At 41.0% G+C, this 25,784-nt stretch overlaps 1 protein-coding gene across 1 annotated transcript; it reads right to left on the bottom strand.

The window, feature by feature from the left end:
- Positions 1–794: 794 nt before the first annotated feature.
- LOC308586144 (scavenger receptor cysteine-rich domain-containing protein DMBT1-like) lies at positions 795–25,070 on the bottom strand (the record flags this gene model as incomplete). Its single annotated transcript, XM_081192421.1, has 15 exons — positions 795–1,727; positions 2,896–3,173; positions 5,358–5,746; positions 6,589–6,761; positions 7,910–8,130; positions 9,074–9,233; positions 11,947–11,979; positions 13,870–13,887; positions 14,824–15,132; positions 16,550–16,743; positions 17,066–17,216; positions 22,081–22,392; positions 23,297–23,499; positions 23,866–24,016; positions 25,064–25,070. 15 exons carry the CDS (start codon positions 25,068–25,070, stop codon positions 1,570–1,572), a joined length of 2,757 nt encoding a protein of 918 aa, XP_081048547.1. The 3' UTR covers positions 795–1,569.
- Between the last annotated feature and the right edge of the window lie 714 nt (positions 25,071–25,784).

The raw sequence follows: 25,784 nt of genomic DNA, 5'->3' as shown, positions 1-25,784 counted from the left end.
CCACTGGGAAACCAGTCAGATCACCAGGGAAGCAATTAGCAGCAATCAGCAAGCTTAGTTATGTGGTACTTCCTTCTCCTTCCATTTTGCGTCACCCCTTGACAGGAGCTAGGTCTGACATGTGGCAGGTATGTCTTCTGTTTCCCAAATGGTAAACATATAGTAAGCAGAACTATTTTTCTAACATTTCTTTATAAAGTACATGATCTTCGTAATCTAAAGTACAAGTCCACAGTTTACAAATATACTGTCAAACTTTTCAGAGGAATGGCCAGTTTCATGCCAGGGTTCTGTGAAAAAGGACTATCCTGTGGGTTCTCTTGAGGTATTACTGGACCAGAACCTTGGATCTGGTAGGAGTGACAAAAGTCTAATGGTGTGTTTCCCATGGAACAAATTGTTCAACCATTTCTCATAAAGTTTTCTGAGTGGTTAGAAAGGTGGTGAGTGGATGGGGGGGAGATATCTTGCTGCTCCCGCCACTAAGGATCTTGCCATCTAGGTGTCTGTGTGTGGAAAGTACAATCAACTGCAGCTTTGAAACATACAAAGAAGGCACAGAAACAGAGAGCTGTGTTTGACCCCTGTAATCTAGCAACATTCTGGGATATCGGTTTCTCTCCCTTAGAGTCCTGGTGTGGGAGCAGTGGACTTTTTCTATCTGTTGGGGTGTTTTCCCTTTGCTTCCATCTATGCTTAACCTGCACATTTGTAAATAAACTCAAATATTACAAAACTCCAGAGGATCAGGGGATCAGGATGAGAGGTGGTCCAGGCAGGATGAGAAAGTGTATGTGTGTTAGAAAATTGCCATCCTGCCCTTCTATTCATGGAATCCTTGGCTGGATGAAAGAGCCCTCAAGGAGTGGAGGGGCAAAATTGAAAACAATCCTAAGAAGGTTTATCCACTTTACCAGAAACTGTTGAAATGCCCTTGTTTACCAACAAATATTGTCATTTTAGACAGTTATACAAATTGACAGAATGAAAACTTTATGTGGTATGTCATTTACAAAAGGTATTCTTAACTAAATGCAGCACTGAACTACTAATATTGGATATTGCTTCAAGGAACTTGGCAGAAATTTCATAAAAATAGCTTGAGTTCTGAACATGAGACTCTTGGTAGGATTAATTTTTATTTGTATTTTGTGTTGTACTTCAGGTCCTCGTCTAATCTGAATCCATCCATCTACATACATTCATGACAATGTGTAAAATCTAGTAAAAAAGTAAAAAGACCAATAGAAGAATTAAGCATAATTTTTAAGCCCCCTCCTGTGCAACCAGTCGGTCTTTCAATAGTTTAATATGGCTGGATTGTGTCCAATACATTTTCCTGCTTCTGTATTTTCAGGTAAAAGCGAAAATCAAGATAAAATCACAAGGCTATTGAGACCCCCTTCATAAGGATGCATCTTTCAAGTGATGCACATTCAGTACAGATTCTTCTTGCCAACCATCAAGGCCACAATCCCACCAACAAATAGCTGCACCTAAACTCATGGAAATGAATGAGTTTAAGCATGCTTGACTTGGTGTTGGACTGAGTCCCAAGGTTTTAAGCGCTCACATTATCTCATATGGAATTGGTCTTCTCAATTTATTTTTCAAAATGAATCCTGCGACAGTCATGACAACGACTGCCAAGACAACTGCGGCAACAATGTATGGTGCATGCAAATCATGAGGAGGGTCCACATTTCCTTGCAGCTCTTGTTTTGCCTCTGCAAAATTAAAAAGAAAAGATGTGATGCATTATCTGCTTGAACTGTCATGGAATTGCATCATTCTAGTTGCCTAGAAGACAATGGACCATTGACTTCCATCATAGCACTATTTTTTAATAAAAAATAAAAAATTGCACAGTAACTTTCCTGACCACACTATTGCTCTCCTCTACTGTGGAAGGACATGTGGATCCCGAATTGGCTTCCACAGGCACTTATGGACTCAGTGTTAAAACTGTGTTCATGGAAGACAATCTTGCTTGGCTATGTGTGATTGCCAAAGAAGAAGCATGGATGACTGTTGGGAGCTGAACCCTATGAGTCCACTGTGGAGGGTAGATCATACGCTGGAGGGCACAGGGTACAAATGGCACAGCTATGGTAATGCTGCATCTGATGGACGAGGCCACATTAAGAAGATATGTAATGTAACAAGTTTAGGTGAGGAAGTACTATTAGATGAGGAGAGTGCTAAAATACATTATAAGCATTTTTTAGGGCTTTGATACAATGCTAGCCAGGATGATGGTAATAATGATGATTCCAGCTTATACCCTGCACCCCTATAGCTCTCCCTTTCTCAAAGCCACAGGAAACACTAATTGCTCTGCCTTAACCTCAACAACCTGAAACAGATCTAAAAGAGGGGTGGGATTTTCTGAAAATCTCAGTGACATGCTTATCCATATATATAATTTTCTAATTCCCATCTCCTTAATCTCAACAAGCAGCATAATGCACAATATTATGTGCATTGTTATATGCATATGCACTCTAGGTCGTCTCCTAAGGTAACTAGTGCATTGAGAGATGCACACAACTATGTGTACAACTGCATGAAATAGGTATGTACTAATATGAATTGATATTGCAGAAATATAATACAGCATAAAACTTGATACTTTTGAATGCATTATACTATATATTACGGTAATTCATATATATGAGTTTTTCAATATAATTATGCATATAAATTGGACTTTAAAAAAACAGCAACAAGTGATTTAGATATAAGTGGGTGCTTAATGCAGTGTTCAAATCAGGTTGGAACTGCCAAATTCTGTGCATAAATCCATTTAAAATACATTCCTCCTTATCCCTACTCTAGGATGGCATTGATTTGTATTTAAAAGACATTAAAGAACTCTATGGGAAGCAAAATTACCAGAATTTCTATTCTTAATGCCATTCTTCTGTAGTTCAATTGGCCCAATGATAACATCCATTTTTTCCTCGTAGGAGCTTGTATCTCTCTTAGATCTAAGCAGATTCAGACATCCCTGAGAACATCGGGAAGAATAGTCATAGGCTCTGCAAACCACCAGTTTGCACTGCAGGTAAACCGATGGATGTTTATACATGAAACTAAAGGCTTTGAAGGAAAACCGAACAACATATTTGTTTGGGGAATAATAGGTCTGATATGTAGGATCATTAACACACCTGCACAAATAGAAAAATAATAAAATTAGTTTACACTAATTAGTATTCAATTCGCATCATATAGTTAATGTGGAACAATGAAGAAATAGAAGTAGCACTTTGAACAGTTCTGAAATAAAGCATACAAGTGTCACTTGAACATAATATGAATATCAATAAGCTTGATTTCAAGGGCATGCCTGTCATGCTTAACTTGAAGTAGGTGACAGTGATTTCTCACTCTGAATTAAAACTGCGCAAAGCATGTTGACAGAAACATTCACCATAACTGGTAACTTCCCCCCCCCAAAAAAAACTTGTTCTTCATTAGTAAGCTTAAGCAGAGAAGAAGCTCAAATATTTAAAATGTGAAATATGGCAACCCTATGAAAATACGTAAGTAAATGATCTGTTAAGGTTGTACTGAATATATATGGTGAACTCACTTTTCTGTTCTTTACCATCCTTTTAATCGGCAAGGCTTTGCTTTCCCAAGGAAAGCAAAAACTTCTGTAATTGTAACCTTTATTATGTCAGTTGCATAACAGCTCTTCAAAACAGGTGACCAGCTCTAAGTTTCACTTTCCTGAAAGTAACCATACGCAGCACATGCCAAAGTATCTGAATATATATTGAGTCAAAATATACTAAAAGGAACATCTTGGTTCATGCAGAGGTACTATTTTGAACTAATGCACAAAATGTCACACGCTTTAGAGTATTCTGAGCATCTCATTTTAATCTCGAGGAAATTATTATAGTAATATAATTTAAATGTAGCTGTTTTAGAAGCTTGACGGTGTCAAATCAAACCTGAGTGAGGATTTGTGAAGAATGCAAGCTTCGGTTAGTCAATAATTTGCTATAAAACTGTATCAGTATGCTAGTTTAGTATCCTTTTGGAGCTGCTGTCGATGGCACTGGTTTGCTGTGGTTCCAGTCCTACTTGAATGGACGTTTCCAGAGGGTGATGCTTGGGGAGTGATCTTCAGCCCTCTGGAGCAGGGTTCCTCAGAGTTCAATTTTATCCCCTATGCTGTTTAACATCTACATGAAACTGCTGAGTGGGTTTGGAGTAGGTTGTTAGCGATGTGCTGATGACACACATCTCTTCTTCTCCTTTACATCTGCAGGTGAGACAGTGGATGTGCTGGACTGTTGCCTTGCCCTGGTAATGGACTGTATGAGAACCAACAAACTGAAGCTCAATACAGATAAGATGGAGGTGATGTTCATGGTCAGTTCACTAGACTAGGTGGATGGGATGTTGCCTGTTCTTCATAGCATCACACTCCCTCAGAAGGAATGGGTACACAACTTGGGGGTACTCCTGGATCCTTTGCTGTTGCTTGAGGCTCAGGTGGCCTCAGTGGCACAGAGTACTTTCCATCAGCTGCACTCCTATGTAGACAGGGACAACCTAACTACTGTTTTCTCTGTTCTGGCAACCTCTAGGTTGGATTACTGCAATGCATTAAATGTGGAACCACCACTGCATTGGAAGACCTGTCACTCAAGCTGGGCAGAGTGGAAGATAGTGGGAGGTGCGATATTATTCTTTATTTTTGCTGTGCCAGCTGCAGGCTGGTGTAGCAGAGAGGCCCAGATCAGACCCCTCTCCACTTGTTGGACCAGATTAGGATCCAGCAGCTCCACCCCTTCTGCCACCAGTCTGTCCTGTTTTGAGGACTTACTTTTTACCACTGGCAGGAAAAACACCCACAACAGGCTGTCAATACCATGTGCCATTGGTGAGCACATTAGGATAGCTCCCCTGCCTGTGGATCTCAGCAGTTCTGCATAGAGCAGGCATCCCCAAACTCATCCCTCCAGAAGTTTTGGGACTACAACTCCCATCATCCCTAGCTAACAGGACCAGTGGTCAGGGATGATGGGAATTGTAGTCCGAAAACATCTGGAGGGCCAAGTTTGGGGGTGCCTGACATAGAGGAATGCCTCTGCTGCCTCCTAACTGCTCTTCTTCCCAGCAGAATGGATCATGAATTAGGATGGATGTCAATTTTAGAATGGTCCCAATGATAATTTGGCTGTTTCCAGCCTCTGGCTGGAGTGACAACATGGTTAAAATGGCATGCCTAATGAGATCTAATATTTATACCACATATATGTTTAGAAATGAAAAGCAATAAAGATTAACACAGTTAATCAGACAGACAATATACTGTATAAGGTGAACATCCTTACCCACTCTTGATGATATCATAAGTCAAAGTTGTAAAATCATTGTAGTTGGGTGATGCTTTGCATGTGTCCAGAAATAGCACCAGATTGGGGTCAGAGTTATGAAGAGTAACTTGCAGATATAACTCCTGATTCAGCTCAACTTCATAAGGTGAGTCGTAGACTGGATATAAGAAGGAGTCGGAGGTATAAAATGTGATGTTGACTTCGTATTGTCCATACCGAGTTTCATTGATCTCTTCTACACCATCAGCGACATACATTGTTTCTATCCAAGTGTTTTTCAGCATCTTGCAGCTGACATGGAAGTGAAGATCCTTGTCCCTTTTAATTATGTATCCTGAAGCAGCTGCCGTGATCAGGTTTGAATAAATAATAGTATCAGCATCTGCCTGTTTGAAACATCGGGGGGAGGCAGCGGTTAACATACATTTCTGAATTTGCTGCAGCCAGTCTTAATGCTACCTTTGCGCAAAGCAGCCCCACCACCAAGTTGCCTTTTCAAGATGTAGGAATAGTTGTCTAAGCCAATGGTATCACTGGGGATGCTACTGAATTCTCTATACAAATATTATTTGTATCAACTGTTGTTCAGAATTAAGTTGTTTCAAAATGCCAACTTACTTATCCCACAGTGAGAGCTTGAAGTGTGTCTGCTAAGTCTTACTGCTCTGAACATACAGCTAACTCATATGCTGTATTGCTGTCCTTACCTTGACCCATGCAACCCCCAACACAGAACAAATTGGGGTTTCTGATGGTGCCCGGACATCCCATACTCATACTACATTTGCAGCAAGGGATCTTGTGATCTGGCTCCTTTCCATGATGCTAAAAATCAAACTAAAAATATTTTCTTATGTGACTATTTGTTGTACAAAGATCTAAATGGTGGACTCTGGGCTTTCAAATTTCAGCAGCCAAAAGTCAGTGCTCCCCCCACCTCTCCCCTTCCGTTCTAAATTATTGTTGCAGCACCCTCTGCACAGCCTTCTTGGCTTGGAGCCCAGTGCAAATAAACCTGTTATGCTCCCCTAAATCCGTTTCTGTGTATACACATGAATTGGGCTACATATTTCAGTTTGTTAGCATTGCCCCAGTTGAACTCCTGAAGCCATGCTTTTTCTAAACAAGAAAAAGTAAAAAAAGAAAGAAAGAAAGAAAGAAAGAAAGAAAGAAAGAAAGAAAGAAAGAAAGAAAGAAAGGCATATAGAAATCAAATATGTCTCCATACGTCTCTTCTGGTCTGACAGCCATTGTACCGTATGTTGAAAATAACATAATACGGTGTGATAATAGGTGGGCAGGATGGGTCAATCAAGCGGACACCATATGGAGAATAGCCTGCAGAGGTCAGGAAACGTCTACTTATTATAGCTTGCATATATTCTGGTCCACAAAGAAGAGCTAGCAAGGAGAGAAAGGATGTGGTATTAGTGCACTAAAACAAAACAAAACAAAACAAGACAATGCATTATTATGCTTTTATGAAGGCAATGCCATCCATCTTTATTGCACTGTACAGAGTAACACAACGTTCCCTGACCTATACGTCCTTACATTTTTCCTATTTGCCACTTTTATTATGTGGTTTCTATCATATCCTGAAGACACACCTCTTTTCCATGGCCTTTGGCGTTTGAGAGATATATATTTTAGTGCCCACTTTATTCTTATGACTGTAACAAAACAGTTAAAACAGTTACAACTAAAAATTTTAGAATGTATTGCTCAGCAGTAGCAGATAGCACGATAGGGCTCTGCTGATCACCTGACCTCCAGTCTCATCACTGCTGCCTATTGGGAGTTAGGGAGGTATTGAAGTGGCAGCGAGGTCAGCATGATGCAAATGCACCAACAGGAGTAATAATAATAAGAATTTATTATTTATACCCCACCCATCTGGCTGGGTTTCCCCAGCCACTCTGGGCGGCTTCCAACAAAATATTGAAATACAATAGTCTGTTAAATATTAAAAGCTTCCCTAAACTTCAAGGAGCACTGGAATGGCTCTGCCAGTGCATTTGCACTGTGCCAACCTCACCCCCTCTCACTCTGTCCCCTAAACATATTTACTTTGAACTAATTCCCAATGCAATCAATACATTTTCTTTTTAAGCAAGCAAAGTAGCCTGGGGGTTGAAGTATTTGGTGTGTGGTTGTTCATTGTAAGCTATATAACAATGGCCTGAAGAGTGTTTCCAGTGTGGACTCTGGTGGTGGGCCCACCCCCACCACCGCTTCTTGCCTTCCATTCTAAGTCATTGTTATGCCACCTCCTGTGGCAACCTCTCAAGTTGGTGCCCTATGCAGGTGAGCTGGTCATGCTCCCCTAAATCTGCCTCTGGTGCTCCTGAAGCTAAGAAGAGTCTGACTTAAGCAGTGCCTAGGTAAGCCAAGTGCAAGTTATGGATTCCAAACGTAAAAAGATGGAGTTGTTGTTTTTAGTGACAACAGAAAAAACCAAGACAATACCAAGAAAATTTGTGATTTTTAAACTAAATTGAATGACAACAATCTGGTAAAAGAAAAATGTATTGCAAAATTGCACTTACTTGTATTATGATTTGCTGGGATGGTGTAATAGTTTGCAAAAAACCCTCTGTTTGTGATACTGTGATCACTATGAAATCTAACCGTCAACATGTTGAAGGTTGATGTAAAGGTTTGGTAATAGCCAGAGCAAATCTTCCCAAGCAAAGGAGAGTTATGGAGCGTTCCATCATAGATTTCGATATAATCACAGGGGCAGCTCTGTGTATTACATGATTGTAGTCTAGAAAGCAAACAAGAATGTGATTTTTACAGCAATGTTTACTGATCATGATGAATTAGTCTCTACACTTGCAATTCCTTTAAGCTACTATCACATAACAGACCTTATTTTGGTGTGTTACGTTGCTCAGATACTAGACAAACGATATCAGACAAAAGAAATAGAAAACCAAACAGGATTTTATTTGTTAAGCCATGGCACATCACAGTTCAGACGTGGAATGCAACGCCCTTGAATATGTTAAGTAGGAAGAAAAGAGTGCATCTGAGTACATTTGGGTGCTATTATGTTACCACTAAGTAACAAGAGCTTTCCTACAACACACCTGGATTTACAAGGTAGGGCTGTAAGCATGCTACATCACAAGCAGGGTTCAACCCTTACATCTTTGCCCCCCTTTCTTTTTCATCAAATAAGCTTGTCCTCAGTTTTCTAAAATACGATATGCTGCAGTATTGGTATAAAAGCTCTTATAGTACTCTAATAGGGAACCAAAGAAACTGACAACCAGGTTTGGGTGATAATAGATTCTAGACTATAGAAGGATCTAGAAATGCTAGCAATCACATTCACAATATACCGGTACATTTAAATGACACATATAAGGCACATGGCTTCCCCCAAAGGATCATGGGAACTGTAGTTTGTTAAGGGTACTGGAAACTGTAGCTTTGTGTGGGGTAAACTACAGTTTCTTGAATTCTTTGGATGAAGCCATGTGTTTTAAATGGCAAATGCATTGTGGGCTCTTTTGCCTAGAATCTAAGGTTTGGTGTTCAGTCATGGACTCACTGGATAGTCCTAACGACATCTACTGTTTGCCTCCCAGCTATAATCTCACCCTCTTTTTGAATTTATATGTAATGTATCTAGGAAAGCTGCTATTAATAATAATAAGTTTCATTTTGAGACCTTGACATGGCAATGTTAGAGCTTTACTTACTGAAGTGTTTGGAAAGTAAGTGATACACGAGAATTGCTTCCTACTTGGATTTCCCATACACAGTCGGCATTATTTGGGTAGCTGGATGGAAAAAACGGACTTTGAAATGACCCAGATGAATGTGCGAGGAAACCACCACAAGAATAATCTGTTGAGGGAGCTAAGAAATAAAACACAGAACAAATTTTGTTGCAGATATATGGGATATAAGTAGTTAAATTCTAGAAAATATTATAAACTTGCTATGATTAATTTCTTGTTACACCCAGAACCCAATGTTCCTTACTGAGAAAGCCACATGTTGCAATCAGGGTTGACTTTTATTTCAACCCTGCTTAATATTCTGAAGTAGTTGCTTGGTTACTGCATCATTTTAATCCATAGTTAAGCTTAGCTATGGTTTACTGGTGAATGTGCAGTCACTTGTGCACACTCCTAAGATCATGGCCACTTCACTCCTCCCCTGCTTCTGATGCAACTGCCCTGGCAGGAGCTAAGCCATGATCTACCTTAGTATTGGGTCCAAACCTGGACTCATGGTTTCCCACCGACCACCTCCTTCAAAACCATGAGTAGTAAGCCAGGAACAAAACTTACTTGCTGCTCATGGCTTGTTTGGAGAGAAACAAAGCACAAACCTGAGTTTAGGTTCAGTAGAGCATTTTATTGTGTATTCAGTCCTAGTGTTGAAGATGAAGACTTAGACATCCTATACTTTGACTTATCTAGCAGTGCCATCTTAAAGAGAGAAGGGCGGATTCTCTGAATGGCCACGTGGCCACTAGGATGCTCAGTCCAGTGAAAGGGATACACCCAGTAATGGACAGCAGGATGGCTTAGTGCCACTCACTTGACCTCCACTTGTTTGTGGGTCGAGGACCCTAACCCGCGTAGTAATGAATAAGAGACCAAGACACAAGTATTTTAGGTTAGTGGGCTGAAAAAGGCCACAACTGGAAGAAGATTGGAAAAAGTTTAAAGACTATTTACAGAAATACTGTAAAATTAATGAATGTTAGAAAAAGGTTGGAATGAAGTTATATGGCTTTAGTAGAAATGTTATAAGGAACTAAGCATAAATAGATTAATAGAGTATTAAAGGAAAAATAAGGTTAGAATGTGTCAAGATAATTATAGGATAGAAAACAGAGGAAAATGGAAAGGAATTGCGGAAACAATTAACAGAAGTGGAATACAAAAAGGGAGGTGTGAGGAGGTCGCTGAAATAAGTGAATGAAAGATAAGATACTGAAATTGTTTGATGTGTTTTAAACTGTTTTTGTTTTGTTTTGTTTTGTTAGTTTAATGTGTTAGTGTTATGTAGTGTCTTTGTATTGTATTGTCTTTTGTTGTTGTTGTTGTTGTTGTTGTTGTTGTGTTTAAATTGTTGGAAAAGTAATAAATATTATTTTAAAAAAAGAAAAGAAAAAGGCCACAACTTTTATTGATTACAGCATGTGAGCGGTATTGGCTTAGGCACTGGATCAAACAACCTAAATATGACCCCACCCAGGAGTCATTTGGAGGTTAACCACCAGTGGGAGGAGCCTGTTGATGCAAATACAACTGAAAGCTCCGCCTGATATCACCGGGGGTCGTGCCATGGCCCTAGCCACCAGTAGGGCATCGGACAGGTTCCACGACCACCAGATTCCTTTAACAAAGTACCCAAAATGGGGCGGGGTAGGTGATGGCCACACTCCGCCCACCTCTGGGCCAACCCTATTGGCTGGCTCAACCCTATTGAGAGGCAGCGCGGCAGCTAGGAGATAACGCAGGGGGCCGAACACGCCCCCCCCTGCCGATGCAGGAACGGTTCCCCCTCAAAACACCTCCCCTCTGGGAGGAGGAGAGGCTTTGTATCACTACTGCTTACTAGAAGGTGGAAGGGGAGAGGCAAGGTCAACACACTGCAAACTCACTGGCACGAAAACTGTACAGTGGTACCTCAGGTTAAGTACTTAATTCATTCCAGAGATCCGTTCTTAACCTGAAACTGTTCTTAACCTGAAGCACCACTTTAGCTAATGGGGCCTCCCGCTGCTGCCGCGCCGCTGGAGCATGATTTCTGTTCTCATCCTGAAGCAAAGTTCTTAACCCGAGGTAATATTTCTGGGTTAGCGGGGTCTGTAACCTGAAGCGTATGTAACCTGAAGCGTATGTAACCTGAGGTAACACTGTATTGGATTTGCATCAACCTTGCCACTACCTCATTCCTTCTCCTCTAACATCCCAGTAAGCAGCACCAACACAACCAGCTGGTGGTAAGTTGAGCAGTACTTGTCCACCCCACTGTCTGTTGCTGGTGACATCCACATGCGCAAAGGAATATTATTGCAGAAATGTCCGCCTCTGTGCAAAGGAAATGGGGAGATCTTTTGTACATGACCTTGTATCAGGTGTTAAAATTTGTGGCTACTAGATTTTAATCTCTCCCTATATATGTTTCATTTTATGTTTCAAGTTCACTGTTATGTTAGCCTAGCTAAGAAACCCTGAAAGAGAGGCTGAGTTAATTCATTTTTACTCCTCCTCAAAGCAATAAACAACAGCCACTGTACCACATGACTTTATATATCCATTTTGAAAGTGAACAGCATGAGAGTATTCTGCAAGTCCTTTTTTGTTATACCAGGCATAGGCAAACTTGGCCCTCCAGATGTTTAGGAACTACAACTCCCATAATCCCTGACCACTGGTCCTGTTAGCTAGGGATCATGGGTGTTGTAGTCCCAAAACATCTGGAGGGCCGAGTTTGCTGATGCCTGTGTTAGACCATGTGATAATGCAGATACCACTAATGAAGCTGAAGTAAAAGTGATCATAAAAAGGCAATGTAAAAAAAAAATGAAGTAAAGAAATCTAGAGCTTACTTGTCCTTGGCCACCATGGAGGAGTTGGTCTCTCTGAAGATCAAGAGGGAAGAGGAGAGAGAGAGAGAGAGAGAGAGAGAGAGAGAGAGAGAGAGAGAGAACAATTTAAACAATTGACTCAAGGTTTTGACTTTCAAGCATCTCTTGTTTTGTGCCAACAGGCCTTTGCAGCTGTTTGGTTTTACATTGATCTGTAAGTTTAATGATTATTTGCATTTTTGTTATTTTTTGAAAAATACGTTTTAACAGTGAACACCACCTTGATATCTTATGAAATGATAGTACAGGAATACTTTTATAACTATAAATAAATACATAAAGTAAGTCCCAGAAAAATAGCCAAGGCTGAGTTACATTTATGATCCTCATGTTAATACTCCTTGATCTTGCGGGTACGTTTTGCAGCTTTAAAAATTAATTTGAAATGCAGTTTACAAAACACAAGAAGAAGCCTGAATTTATTGCTCCATCTCCTGTATTTGTTTAAAGTGACCAGATATAAACCTCTTCAAGCTTTTGCAAATAGGAAGAATGTTTACCTTCAACGTCATTCTTTCCATTATTGGAAGCAGTGGCAGGATCTGCCTAAAGTACCTCATTCATAAGGATTAGAACCCATTGCCATTGAAAGACCTGTTCTATTAAGAAATGTCTAAATATTTTCTCCCCCACTGCCAATGCCATTAATAATGTGGAGACTAATGGGTCTAGGTTCCAGAAAGGCAAATATAAATTCGCTATAAGGAAATCAGTACAATGCTCAGTCTAAGGTTGGACAATGGAATGAATTGTTTAGGAAATGGAAAGGAAATGCAGAATTTGATACACTTCATGACACCATTCATCAAAACTGTCAAACACTTTCTGGCATCTACCTGTATCTTTATGTGCAATGAGAGCGAGATTGTAAATTAATTATTATTAGCAGCTCATGTGAGAAAAGGAAGAAGAAGCATTTTCCACCCCTGCTAATTTAACAGATGTAGATGTATTTTGTCTACAAAAGAAAAATGCTTTTCCTTTGGCTGTCTAGATATGGCATATAGGCTTTATGCTGCCTCCCCCTCCAATATATCATCTCATTGTATCATACTACATATGTGAATTCAATCATTGTGAATTAATTCATTCCATCAGCATACATTCAAATGATGAATAAACAGTAGTTTTTGTAGGGGGGAAAAAGAGCTGCTTTTTTATACATAATGGCTACACATCACAACAGACTCTGCCTCAGAATTATTATTTTAAAAGAAAGGAAAATGCCTTTCCTATGCTGGATCTCAGTGCTCAGATAAGGGTGGGGAGGTAGGGGCCACCTTTGAAATCAACAAGCCCCACCCCCTGACCACCAAATCCCACTTCCCATCAAGGAGTAGCCATGGTGGTCAGACACAGAAGCTAAGGAGAGCAATTCCCCTCTGCCTATGCCCTCCTCTGAAAGTTTTGTTTGTACTTGTTTGATTTTCTGCCAGGTGAATTGAGGACACCTCTTCAGTCGACTAAAGATTTTTAAATATTTTAATACACTAGCAGGAAATCAGCCCTGAGTGCTCACTGGAAGGACAGATTGTGAAGCTGAGGCTCCAATACTTTGGCCACCCCATGAGAAGAGAAGACTCCCTGGAAAAGACCCTGATGTTGGGAACAACTGAGGGCACAAGGAGGAGGGGATGACAGAGGATGAGATGGTTGGGCACTGTTCTCGAAGCTACGAGCATGAGTCTGACCAAACTGTGGGAGGCAGTGGAAGACAGGAGTGCCTGGCGTGCTCTGGTCCATGGGGTCACGAAGAGTCGGACACGACTAAACAACTAAACATCAACAACACTGCTACCTTTTCCCTTAATCTTGTAATATTGCTGCAGTTATTCACTACTATAAAAAAGCCATAAGGAATTTTTTATTAAATGAATCATTTACCTGTTGTAAGGTGACCACCTGAAAAATAAAAAGGTAGAGACCTTAGAATGTTTCCCAAATGTGTTAATGGTTTGATCAGTATAATTATTTGTGATTCATTGGAACAAATTTTTATTAAATATCTTTCTGATCATTGGTCATTGGGTAAAGGAAAAGAAGAGAGCTAAATCAAGTTACTTCTCCTCTGCCTGCCAACAGCTCAACAAGAATTCACCTTTTAAAAACAAACCAAAAAACAAAATTGAGTTACGTGCCTACAATTCTTGGATTAGGCTAGAGATGTGGCATGCAATTCTCCGTTCAGCTAGGGATGGCAGAAGGTGGAGCACTTCCTCACCGGAAGAGGAGGTAATTAACCCCATGAGCCCCAGGAGTAGATGAATGGGAAAGGTATTGGACAGAAAACAAAACCAGAAACGTAAGGGTCATAGGTTCTGCAGAAGCCGGAAGCATTCCCCAGAAGAGTCAACTGAATTGTACGACTAGGACGCTCAGCTAATTGTTTTGCAATAAAACTTCAAGCTAATTACAACTTGCATGCTGTGTTATCAAGACAGCACCCTGGGCTCCTGACATATACTTCCAGTTCCTTGGAAGTGGTAAATGAGAGTTATATTCTCTTCTAAAGACTCAGTAATTCATTGGAAATAGTAGAACAGAATTACATCAAAAGTCAGAATAGTGTTTCATTAGAGATTGCAGATCATAGTTTGTAGCTATTTTTCCTGCTGTAGAAGCCCAATACTTTATTGTTTTTATTGATTCCACCTTGGCAGATCAACAGTTTGGTTTGCTCCTGAATAATCAATGTTACTATTAGTTATAGTTAGGGAGGACTGAATTATTGGAGAATCCAAAAAAATTTTTAAAGTGAATATACTGCCTAACCTAGATGCTCAAACTGATTAAAGCATGCTAATATAAAACAATATGTATGACAAAATCAGAAGTCACCTGAACAGATGACACCAGCATCCTCATTGTGACGACAGTTGTGGGACCCCCAGCCTCTGTTAGAGCATTCCCAAAGGTGGCGCTCATTTCCATTACAATAAACATCATCCAGAAGAATGGGTCCAGAGCCTTGACCGAAATATGCCGCTATTGTGGCTGACACAGCCTGTCCACATCCAAGTTGTCTACACACCACACCTGCGTCCACCAGGTTCCACGAATCATCGCAAACAGTTCCCCATGTTCCATTGTAAGAACCAATTTCGACACGGCCCTCGCAGGCATGACGTCCATTCACCAGTCGGAGATCTGGGATGGGGACACCAAAAGTATGTGGACCATTCATGAGCATTCACAGTCATTTTTGGTAACAGATACTGCAGAATTCAAGTCTCAGCAAGAGCCTGCTAAAGTCTGAGATTTATAAAATTCCCCAATACAGTCAAACCTCAGTTCACAAACGGCTCCATTTTGGAACGTTTTGGCTCCCGAATGCTGAAAACCCAGAGGGGAAATCAAGAGACATCCCAACAGATAGAGAACAGACAAATGGACAGACAAACTACTTTCCAAAATATATAGTAGACAAAAATGTAAGACCGTCACCATTCAGCCCCCATTGGAGAATTTGTAGTATTGTATCACAATCCTGGGTTTTCACAATGTCAGAATGGGATAGGGGAGCAAAAGCAAAGGGTTGCACAACAGCAGTGGTGTGGTATGGAAGCAAGAAGAGACACACACGGAGAGGTAGAGGGAAAGTAGCGGTTTTAAATAACGGTAGAAGTTCTGCTACTAAGGCTTTTCTTCAGCTTAATAGTGGCACCAGAGGGGGGAGAATTTCCATCAGAATTGTGAGAGGATGAGGCAGCAGTATCTGGATGCACCAACAGGGAGCAGAGCATGGAGGGTGATGTGAGGAGGACACACCAGGGCAGGCATGCACCCTTCCAATCAGCCTAATTGGTCTGATTGGAAGGGCACATGCCTGTTGCATCCTCCTGATGTCCTGCCAGCCCCACAATGGCAAAGCAGCATGGGACTGGCAGGGTGGTATGAGGAGCAAAATGCACCCTGGGAAAAACTGTGCCCAGGGCAATGGCAACCCTTGCTACGCCTCTGGGGTGAGCAAAGATGTAGAATTTTTCACTACATGCATTTTCCCATGTGCTAATCAGCTGGTTAAAAGGAGGCTAGGCTTCAGGGGGGAAAGAGCTCCTTTGGAAGAAGGGTGGGATATATATTTAATAAAGAGTAGTAATAAATCATCTTTATCTGAAGCCCCCTCTTCAGCCGGGTGTTTAGCTGAGCAGTGGGGAGGGGGTATGTTGTGGGCATAGAAGATTAGGTAGTGGGTCAGAAGCAGCCCAAAGAGAGCAGATTACATGCTTCTGAACAAGAGACAGAGGGGGGAAATGGGACAATGCATACTGACTGAAAAATGTGCATGTAGCTCAAATAAAGTGCAAACTACCATTGAGATATGTAGATGACCAGAGAATGTACAAAATTTAGCCAAGATTTGCACATTCTCAAAGTCTTGTTGGGGATTATGTATATTGATCAGGAAATGTGCACAATCCCCTCTTCTTGGAAGGATTTTGTGTACATTATGCATGGGGCCTGATGAATGTACACAATGACAAACTATTACTCCATTCAGTCATTCAACTTGAGTTCAATTTAATACACACACACAAACACACACACACACTTAGTCACTCACCGTATGCCGCATAAACAGAAGAGTAGCTAGCAATAAAACCACGATTTGTTACACTACTGTCACTGCGAAACACCACTGTGAGAACATTGGATGTAGAAAAAAATGTTCGTTGGGAACCATTACAAAATCTTCCTAGGGAACGTGAGTAGATATATCCATCAAAGATCTCAATATAATCAAAGGGGCATTCTGCCCTGGAAAAAAAAACAAGAAACCCGCATGAACATACAGCTCAACATATAAACTTAGTATATCAACTAACTATGGCAGAGATTCAGTATGCCACCGAGTCATACAAGATCAATTCAGTGTCTTCAGACTGAGGACTCTCCTCTGACAGCTCCTTGAATACAGGGCTAACCTCTGTAAAGTAGGGCACATGAATACTCAACAGATATGTTCATCGTCATGCTTCCCAATTATAATAGTAAACAAATATGATGAAGTGAGCACAGGAAAGTCCACATTTAAATGAGCTGCAGTTTTATAGCACTATTTAGTTCTCCTCGTACTTACTCAATACTTGCAATTCTGAGGTTTATACGTGAGCCATTCCAAGTATTTATTGTCCATCTACAGTTTGCATTGTTCGGATAAAGTGCTGGATAAAAGGGACTACTGAATGATCCTGATCCATATGGAAGGTAAGAACCACAACTATAATTTCCTGTGAAATAAAAGACAATGTAATCAAATGTGTGAAGGTATCTATGCTACACACATAATAATCAAACTGCCCCTGCCTGCCTTGAACCCATTTGTAAAGGATATCGGTTTCTCTCTTTTACAGAGGCATGGAAACCTTGTTACCTCTGCAGCTGTATACACACCACTCTTTTAAAGCACATTTAAAGCATCCCCCAAGAATCATATGAACTATCATTTCTCTCCCTCAGAGCTATAATTCCTAGCAAACTTAACAAACTACAGTTCCCAGGATTATTTAAAGGGATCGTATGTGGCCTTTCTGTGATAGAACATCCCTTGAGAATGATACGATGTCACAATGTAGTGGCACTCTCAGGGACATTATTTGGGCAAAAAGATTGCTGTCTCCACAGACTGACCATAGAAACAGTGATCTTTCCCCCCAAGAATTCTCCTAGGAATGATGCTGTTCTGTCCAAAGCAATGCAATCAGAATGTTCAGAGAACCCAAGTCACTACTTTAAGTAGCAGAAAGACTTCCCTCCTGCTAAAAGCCACTTTGTAATAAGGTAAAAGAACCACACAGAGACATATATGAGCACGCGCACACACACACATGACAAATATTAGAACTGATTGAGATATCAGAAGGTGTTCATATTTCTAAGAAATCACCTTTGTCCATCCATCAGCCTATTTTTTTTTAAAAAATGAACTCATAGCCCGATGCATCTCAGATGTGTAAAACAACAGATTTAGGGGCGGGGGGAATTATTGTGTTGAGACTTGGGCTTTTGAAAGGCTTGAGGAGAAAAGACATAACTGATTGACAGAGCCCAATACAGTGGTACCTAGGTTTATGAACTTAATCTGTTCTGGAAGTCTGTTCTTAAACCGAAACCGTTCTTAAACCGAGGAGCGCTTTCCCTAATAAGGCCTCCCAACGCTGGTGCCCTTCCACTGTTCGGCTTCTGGTAAAGTTCGCAAACCGGGACACTATTTTTGGTTTTGTGGAGTTCGTAAACCAAATCGTTCATAAACAGGACTGTTCTTAAACTGAGGTACCACTGTAATGCCTTTCCATATTTTTTTGCTAAACTGACTTAGCAACCTCAAGAGGGCACTCCAAGCCAGAGCATGCAGAGCTCCAGATGTTGCTGCACTACAGGTCCCATCAGCCCCAGCCAGCATGCAAATGGCCAGGAGTGTTGGGAGTCACAATCCAATAACATCTGGAATATCAAAAGTTCCCCATCTCGGATTTAAGAGTTCATGGTTGCATATGTTTGAATGATAGATGCAACATCTGAATCTCTGAAACAACAATATGGACCCCTTTTTTAGATGGAGCTGGTGAATAAATCTCTGGTTTACAGTATTTGGAATTGTAGCAGATTTATTTATGTTTTAAATGAAAATGAAAAATTAATTACTGGCTATTACTTTTTCTGTTGTGGAACCTTATACATGGGGGTGCCTTATACATGGAAAAATACAGTATCTTTTCAAAATGAGAGCAAGAGCATCAAGTGATACGGACAACCATCCTAATTGTGATCCAGGATCACCATTCAGCATGCTGGAGAACTGCACTGACAGCTCTCCATGACATAGTGCTGTAAACAGTGATTTTCAACTCAAACAAATATGAAAGCTCAGGAAAGAGAAAGGTTTCTATGTATTGGTGAGGAGACTAGACTCTCTGGATTTCTGAAGATCATATTATAAAGTTGCTTTGTTCTCCTAGCAATAGTTGTTTCTTTTTGTTTTCCAATGTATTTCTTATTAATAAAAAAAATGGTGTGGCCCGAGCAAATTTTTATTCTGAAAGTTGTGGTGTAGAGAAAAAAGTTTGAGAACTACTGAGGTAACATTTAGAAAGAGACAGAAAGAGCATAATTTGCACTTACTGCAAATTACCTTCTGCTGGAGTATAAAGTTTATGATATCCATTTGCAAACACAACATATAAGTTAAAGATATCTTTTTCTAATACTAATATGTACATTTAATAATATTCAGCAGAGAGAGAAAGAGGGAGGGAGTTGTTGAGGACAGAGAAACTGGTCGGGGAAGGCAAATATCAGAGAAAAACAGATTGGGGGGGGATAGAGTTCGGGAGAATGATATATACAATATAGCAAAACAGTCAGAAAGGTTGTGTTTTGCAGACTTCTGCAGTCGCATAACTTCTGCTGCTGGCTATGGCAATGCTTCATACTCCTCCCTACCATTACTGAAAACAGTGTTTGGACTACATTGCCTGCCTGGATAATTTAAAAGCACACTGGGGGAATTTTGGTGATTGGATCACTCTGGTGAAAGGGCACTTTGAACAAAGACACACCAAAATGAACACTGTGCAGACAGTAAAAAAAGGTAGGTAAAAGGCAAAGGAACCCTGGACGGTTAAGTCCAGTCAAAGGCGACTTTGGGGTAGTGGTGCTCATCTCCACTTTCAGGCCGAGGGAGCCGGTGTTTGTCCACAGACAGCCTTCTGGGTCATGTGGCCATCATGACTAAGCCGCTTCTGGCACAACGGAACGCCATGACAGAAACCAGAGCGCACTGTTTACCTTCCTGCCACAGCGGTACCTATTTATCTACTTGCACTGGTGTGCTTTTGAACTGCTAGGTTGGGAGGAGCTGGGACTGAGCAACGGGAGCTCACTTCATCGCGGGGATTCGAACCACCAACCTTCTGATTGGCAAGCCCAAGAGGTTCAGTGGTTTAGACCACAGCACCAACTGAGTAAAAAAGGTAAATGTAAAGGACCCCTAGACGGTAACGTCCAGTCAAAGGCAACTATGGAGTTGTGGCACTCATCTCGCTTTTCAGACAGCTTTCCGGGTCATGTGGCGAGCATGACTAAACCACTCTACCCATGTAAAGGCAATAGAAAACATACCCAGCTTAGTGGCTAATCCCTAGATACTCCATTCCCACTCACCAAACACTCAGGTCTCCCCCCCCCCCCCCGGTAATGATAGCTCAGTCTGGGCAAGAAACAAGTCATATAATAACTGTTTCCAGTTCTTTTCCACATAAGGAGCAGGAGTGAAACTAGGCTTTATTTCATCCAGATCAAAGACCCAGTTTGGCACACGCACCCCATGTGCATTTACACACACACATGCGTGCGCGCGCACACACAGCCTCAATGACAGCCCTCCGGAGGCTGAAAGGCAAAAAACCTGGCTAGTCCCCCCTAGTCATGGCTCAATAAGAGGTGTGTATATTGGTAAGTATTGTCTTCCTGATTGCATTAACTATCATCAACATTATCTATAGTACTGCAACAAAGACATTAGAGGAACCATTAATTGGGGGGGGGGGTTCAGACACGATGATTGAAAGAGCATTAAGCTTGCAACTGTCTCTTGCTTTCAATTGTAACTACTCAGCATTTGGCACAGAAATGATCTTTCACAGAGGGTGTCCATTACGGATTACTGTCCCCTCTATCTCTTCAAAGACAACAAAGCAATAATCCAGCAAATGCACAGGCTAAGATATGCCAACTCCCACTGCAAGGTGGATGACAAGTAAGACTTGCTTCTAGACCAGCGGTGGCCAGTGAGAATCCAGCTCTTCCTCTGTGGGGTTGCCCAAAATTCCCTTCCCCATGCATCTGCAGCTTGCAAGAGGGCATGACAGACTGAACTACAACAGTGCTCACCTTTCAGATGCAACAAGAGGGAGAGTTGTGTCTGTTATGAGATCTTGTACAAGATGGAAGCTTGGCAGCCCCTGTCTTTATAAAGCTGTCAGAATTCCCACCACTTTGGAGGCTATACACAAAGCTGTTACTCCAGTTGTGATAGTTAGCAGAAACCCTCACCTCTCTGTTACTCACCTCAGCTGCTTCAAGAGTCATACACATTGGCAGAGAAGCTGGGATTTTCCACCCCGCATGGCTTGAGCCTTGCCATCAGAGAACTGGAGAGGACAATAAGGTGGCCTCAACAGCTCACAACTGTCCTACTTCTCCTCATTACTGCTAGTATGATAATAAATCAAGCATTGGAAGTGCAGGAATGAACAGTGGAATGTCTTATACAGAAATAACCAGAACGTGCCGACAAACAAATGAGCATGCAGCCAGAAGTTATGTGGGATAGGGTTGCCATATTTCAAAAACTAAAATTCCTGACACACACTCCCCCCCCCCAAGTTGTTGAAGACCCTAAAATTGTTGAACTTTTTTTTTTTTTTTTTAGGAAACCACCAAAATTATTGAGCTTCTTTTGGGAACAGAAACATTTTTCCAATTCGGCAAAATTCCCCCCAGACGCCATTTTTAAACCCCCAAACCAGGATATGTCAGGAATTTTCCTGACGTATAGCAAGCCTTGGTGGGATGAAGGGATTGGGCAAAATTACATGAATGTCGACATATGTGAGAGCCAAACACTTTCCTAAATGAAATTATAGGTTCATGCTCCACATCCTCTGATTGGTTAGGCCAATGCGCTGTGTGATATGAGGCCATGTGATGCGATTCCTGTATCTACTGGGATCCACATCCATTGCTTGAATCTGGGATTTCATGTGTGCTATATCTGTGCTGTTGTACAGGGCTTTAGCAACATATGATATTCTCTAAGTGCAAGATTATGTGGCTGGATATTATGGACTTGAAAGAAAGGCTGGGGGCACGCTGATGGATTCCAAATTTGGAAAAATTATGTACAATTAATTCGAACCAGCATTATGAACAGGATAAATTCCAAAGCAAGCAGTTCTGCACTTCAGCAACAGAGGCAATTGATTCAAATAGGACTTAAGCTTGTTGCATTTCAGGAGGGAAGAGGAGGCATGCCATGCATGATTCAACTATCCTGCTTTTGTGCTACATGCAAGAAACAAGATCAGAAAATACCTGCACAGGTGACACTTGCATCTTCACTGTGGCCACAGTTATGAACATGCCACCCTAGGCTACGGCAGTCCCACAGGTTAGACTCATTTCCTCTACAGTTCACATCATCAAGGAGAATAGGTCCCGAGCCTTGGCCAAAATAGGCTTTTCTTGGGGCTGAAATGGCTTCTCCACATCCAAGCTGCCAGCACACAACCTGGGCATCGGCTATGTCCCAGTAATCACCACAAACTGTTCCCCATTCTCCTTTGTAATAGAGTTCAATGCGTCCCTCACAGCTGTATGATCCATTCACCAGTCTTAAGGACACGTCTTCGAAAGACAACAGGAAACAACTTGGTAAAGAGCAGCCTGTTTCCTGTTTCTTAAACAGCAGCCAGTTTACATACCTATAGATACCTCTCTATGGCTGTGTTCATACCTTACATTTAAAGCATGTGGTTTCTCTCAGAGAATCCTGAGAATGTAGTTTACTCCTTACAGAACTCCCAGGATTCTTTGGGGCAAAACATGTGCTTTTAATGTATAGTACCATGTGCCTATAAATAAATATATGTAGCCACATGAGAGAACTTGTCTCTTCCAGAGTTTTATACATAATATATTCAATAACATGTGGGTGTACAACAGTTTATTTCTATACAAGAAAAAGCATAGTAACAAGATTTTCAATATATATTGTACAACATTTGTAACAAACTTGATCTCTGGTAACTCTGGAAGAAGACAGCATATGCAAGTGAAAATTAGTGGCTAAGTTCAAAATGGGGGGGGGGATTAAATTTTTGGTCAATTGAGAGTTCTTCAGATAAAGTACTAAAATGAACAAACAAAAACAGAAGCAGCCACTAATAAATGTTGTACAAAATCTGGACTGAGACTCAAGTAATTTATATACACAGAACACATGAGAGAGAACTGTGTATCTTGCCACAAGTTTGTTTCTACCTTTCTCTGCAGAAGAGTCAACTGCCAAATAGATAAACCATTGAGTAGTTTAAATTGCTTCTTCCCTGTTTAACCATGGGAGAGAGAAAATTAAATAATGGAGTTCCCATGCACACATCAATATTTTTTAGGATGGCCCTGAATTACAATTTGGGATACAACAATGCAAGCATAGCCTATTTAATTCAGTTGCAGGTATGGACTTGAAAAATTGCACTAAAGTAAAGCAGCATGGTCCTGAATTATGTTCTCTTTGGTGAGATCTTACCTTGTGGAATAGAAAAATAAATAGCCAAAAATCCAGTGCTTTGAGAACTAGTGTCACTTGAAAACACAACAGACAATGTATTTGACTTAGAAATATATGATTGGTGCTCCCAAATGCAAATTCTTCCTAGCAAAGGAGCTACATACGCTGGCCCATCATAGATTTCAACATAATCATAAGAGCAGTGATTACGTGGCTCCAGTCTGTGGATATAAAGTTAGAAACCACTGAGTAGGGTGATATTTCGCTTGTAACTATAAAACACAAAATGTTAAAATCCACACGAAATTGGGACTTGTAGACCCAGGTCAGCAAATTTTGGCACTCTATTTGTTATGTATTCACACTTATGGAGTGAGCCTTTTTTTAAGGTCTGAGCCAAGTCTTTAGAATACAAGTAAATGATTTAATATTGGGTCCACACACAACTTGGCAAGCTCAGAAATAGCATATAGATTATTGTTAACATGCAAAGCCAATTTGACAGCAAACAGAAAGGCAGGCATGCAGACAAAATCATTTTTAAAGATCACACAGGGCAACACAATCCTAAAAATACTGCCACTTACTTAAGATACTCAAAGATGAGATTTATGTAGGAATAACCTTCAGCATGGATTTCCCAAACACAGTGCGCATTATTTGGGTATACAACAGGATAATTTGGACTAGTGATTTTCCCAGATGGCTCATAGAGATGACCACCACAAACAGAGGCCACTAAGAGTGCAACAAAAAAGTGAAATCATATTTCTGAACAGACTGCCATATAGTTACAGAAGCTTCTCACTGGGTTTGGGTTATGTCCAACTAAGACATAGAACTCAAAACAGAACAACTGGGTCATATAAATCAATGAATTTAGTTTTAACTACCTTTAGTCCATTGATTTCAGTGGGTCTACCAATAGTGGTCAGCAGGGTGGAGTGGCCTGGCTTTCCTGACTTCCTGTCAGGAATCATTGATTCACATCACTGTGGTTTACTGGAAGGAGTGAGGCCACGGCAAAGTTGATGAAGAGCAAACACAACGGCAGTAGTGCTGGATTAGCTCTGCCATTGTGCTTGCACCACATCCATCCCACTGCCATCTCACCACTCCTGGTAAGCCATAGTGACAAGGGGTCAAGTGAACAAGGCTAACCCGTCAACAACTACTGGGGTCTACTCTCAGAATGAGTTATTAGATACATTTCAATGACTTTTAAAAGTCACATTGAAGGAACAGAAGCTAAGTTCTCTTACAAATAAATAAGCTAATTGAGCCAGAACAACTAAGATATTGCTTTTTATCACATTTATTTCAAAAGATATAAATGAACTCCCAGCCTTCAGATAGCTTACTCATGAAAAGTTCTACCCACACCAGTGGGTCAACTCTGTTATAGATTTGAGGATTGCCACAATAAGCCCTACTGAAGATCTGTTCAAAGTGAGAGGACTGCTAGACCAATCTGGTGGGACCACTGATGCCAGCAACCACTAACATCAATGAAATGTTAGCATAATAAAGATTTCTACAACCCATCCAACCAAAATAATGGTACTACTACAATTAATATAGTATAACACCAACATACATTTCTCTAGCCTCCAGGGCAACACCACTGCCACCCAATCAAGCATAGGAGGAAGTAGAATGTGACGTGCCCCTTTGCCTACCCTCAACATGGCAAAAGTCCCCTTTGCCATTCTACCTACAACAGTACACAGCCTGATAAATACAAATATAGCACAGTACCTTTGTTTGTTTGTTTTACCTACTCACAGGCCATTCCCAACCCCCTGATCCACTGACTGGAGAGAGTTAGGATGGGGTGGAGATGCTTCCCATTAGTTGAGAAGAACTCTGCCAGCAAAGGAACAGGTAGAGATGCCACCTGTGGTTCTTTCAGCTGCAGTAGTACAGAGGTAGGCTGGAGGTGGTCTTGGATGTATTGGAATTCAGGCCCCCTCTTTCATTTCAGAGGCCAGGGGCTGCCTTCACACAAGCCTGGACCTGACACAACTAATTTCATCACTATTAGAACTGGACAAGGAGATGAACATCAAATATCTACACGGGGAAGGAAAACGGAAACCTCTTCTCCTGGCCAGCATGTGAGAGCTCATAAGTGTAGATTGGTCTGCTACTCTGCGCATATATGTACCCCACTTAGGATCTCACTCTCAGTTATATCCTGCCTTTCTTCTAAGGAGCAAAAGGCAGTATACATAGCATTTTATACACATAACTGTGGTGCAGCCAGCAGAAGCCTAGTAGCTGATATGCTCCAGGGATCTCTGCAGACAGTGAAAGGAAATGATGACTGAACAGCCATAAAGGGGCAAAAAAGAAGCTAAGCTAAAACACGCCCCATACTCCACATCATAGAGTACCAGTATATCATGAAGTATTCTATCATACACATGTAAAACACATATCATGAGACTTTCAAAAAGGCCCAGTTCATGATGTTCCCCTTCTCAGCATCATGTGGACTCAGCTG

This window comes from Podarcis bocagei, assembly GCF_964188305.1.
Source record: "Podarcis bocagei genome assembly, chromosome: 4".
Taxonomy (NCBI): Eukaryota; Metazoa; Chordata; class Lepidosauria; order Squamata; family Lacertidae; genus Podarcis; species Podarcis bocagei.
Note: the sequence above shows the minus strand (reverse complement) of the source record. Positions and strands in the feature narration are given on the sequence as shown.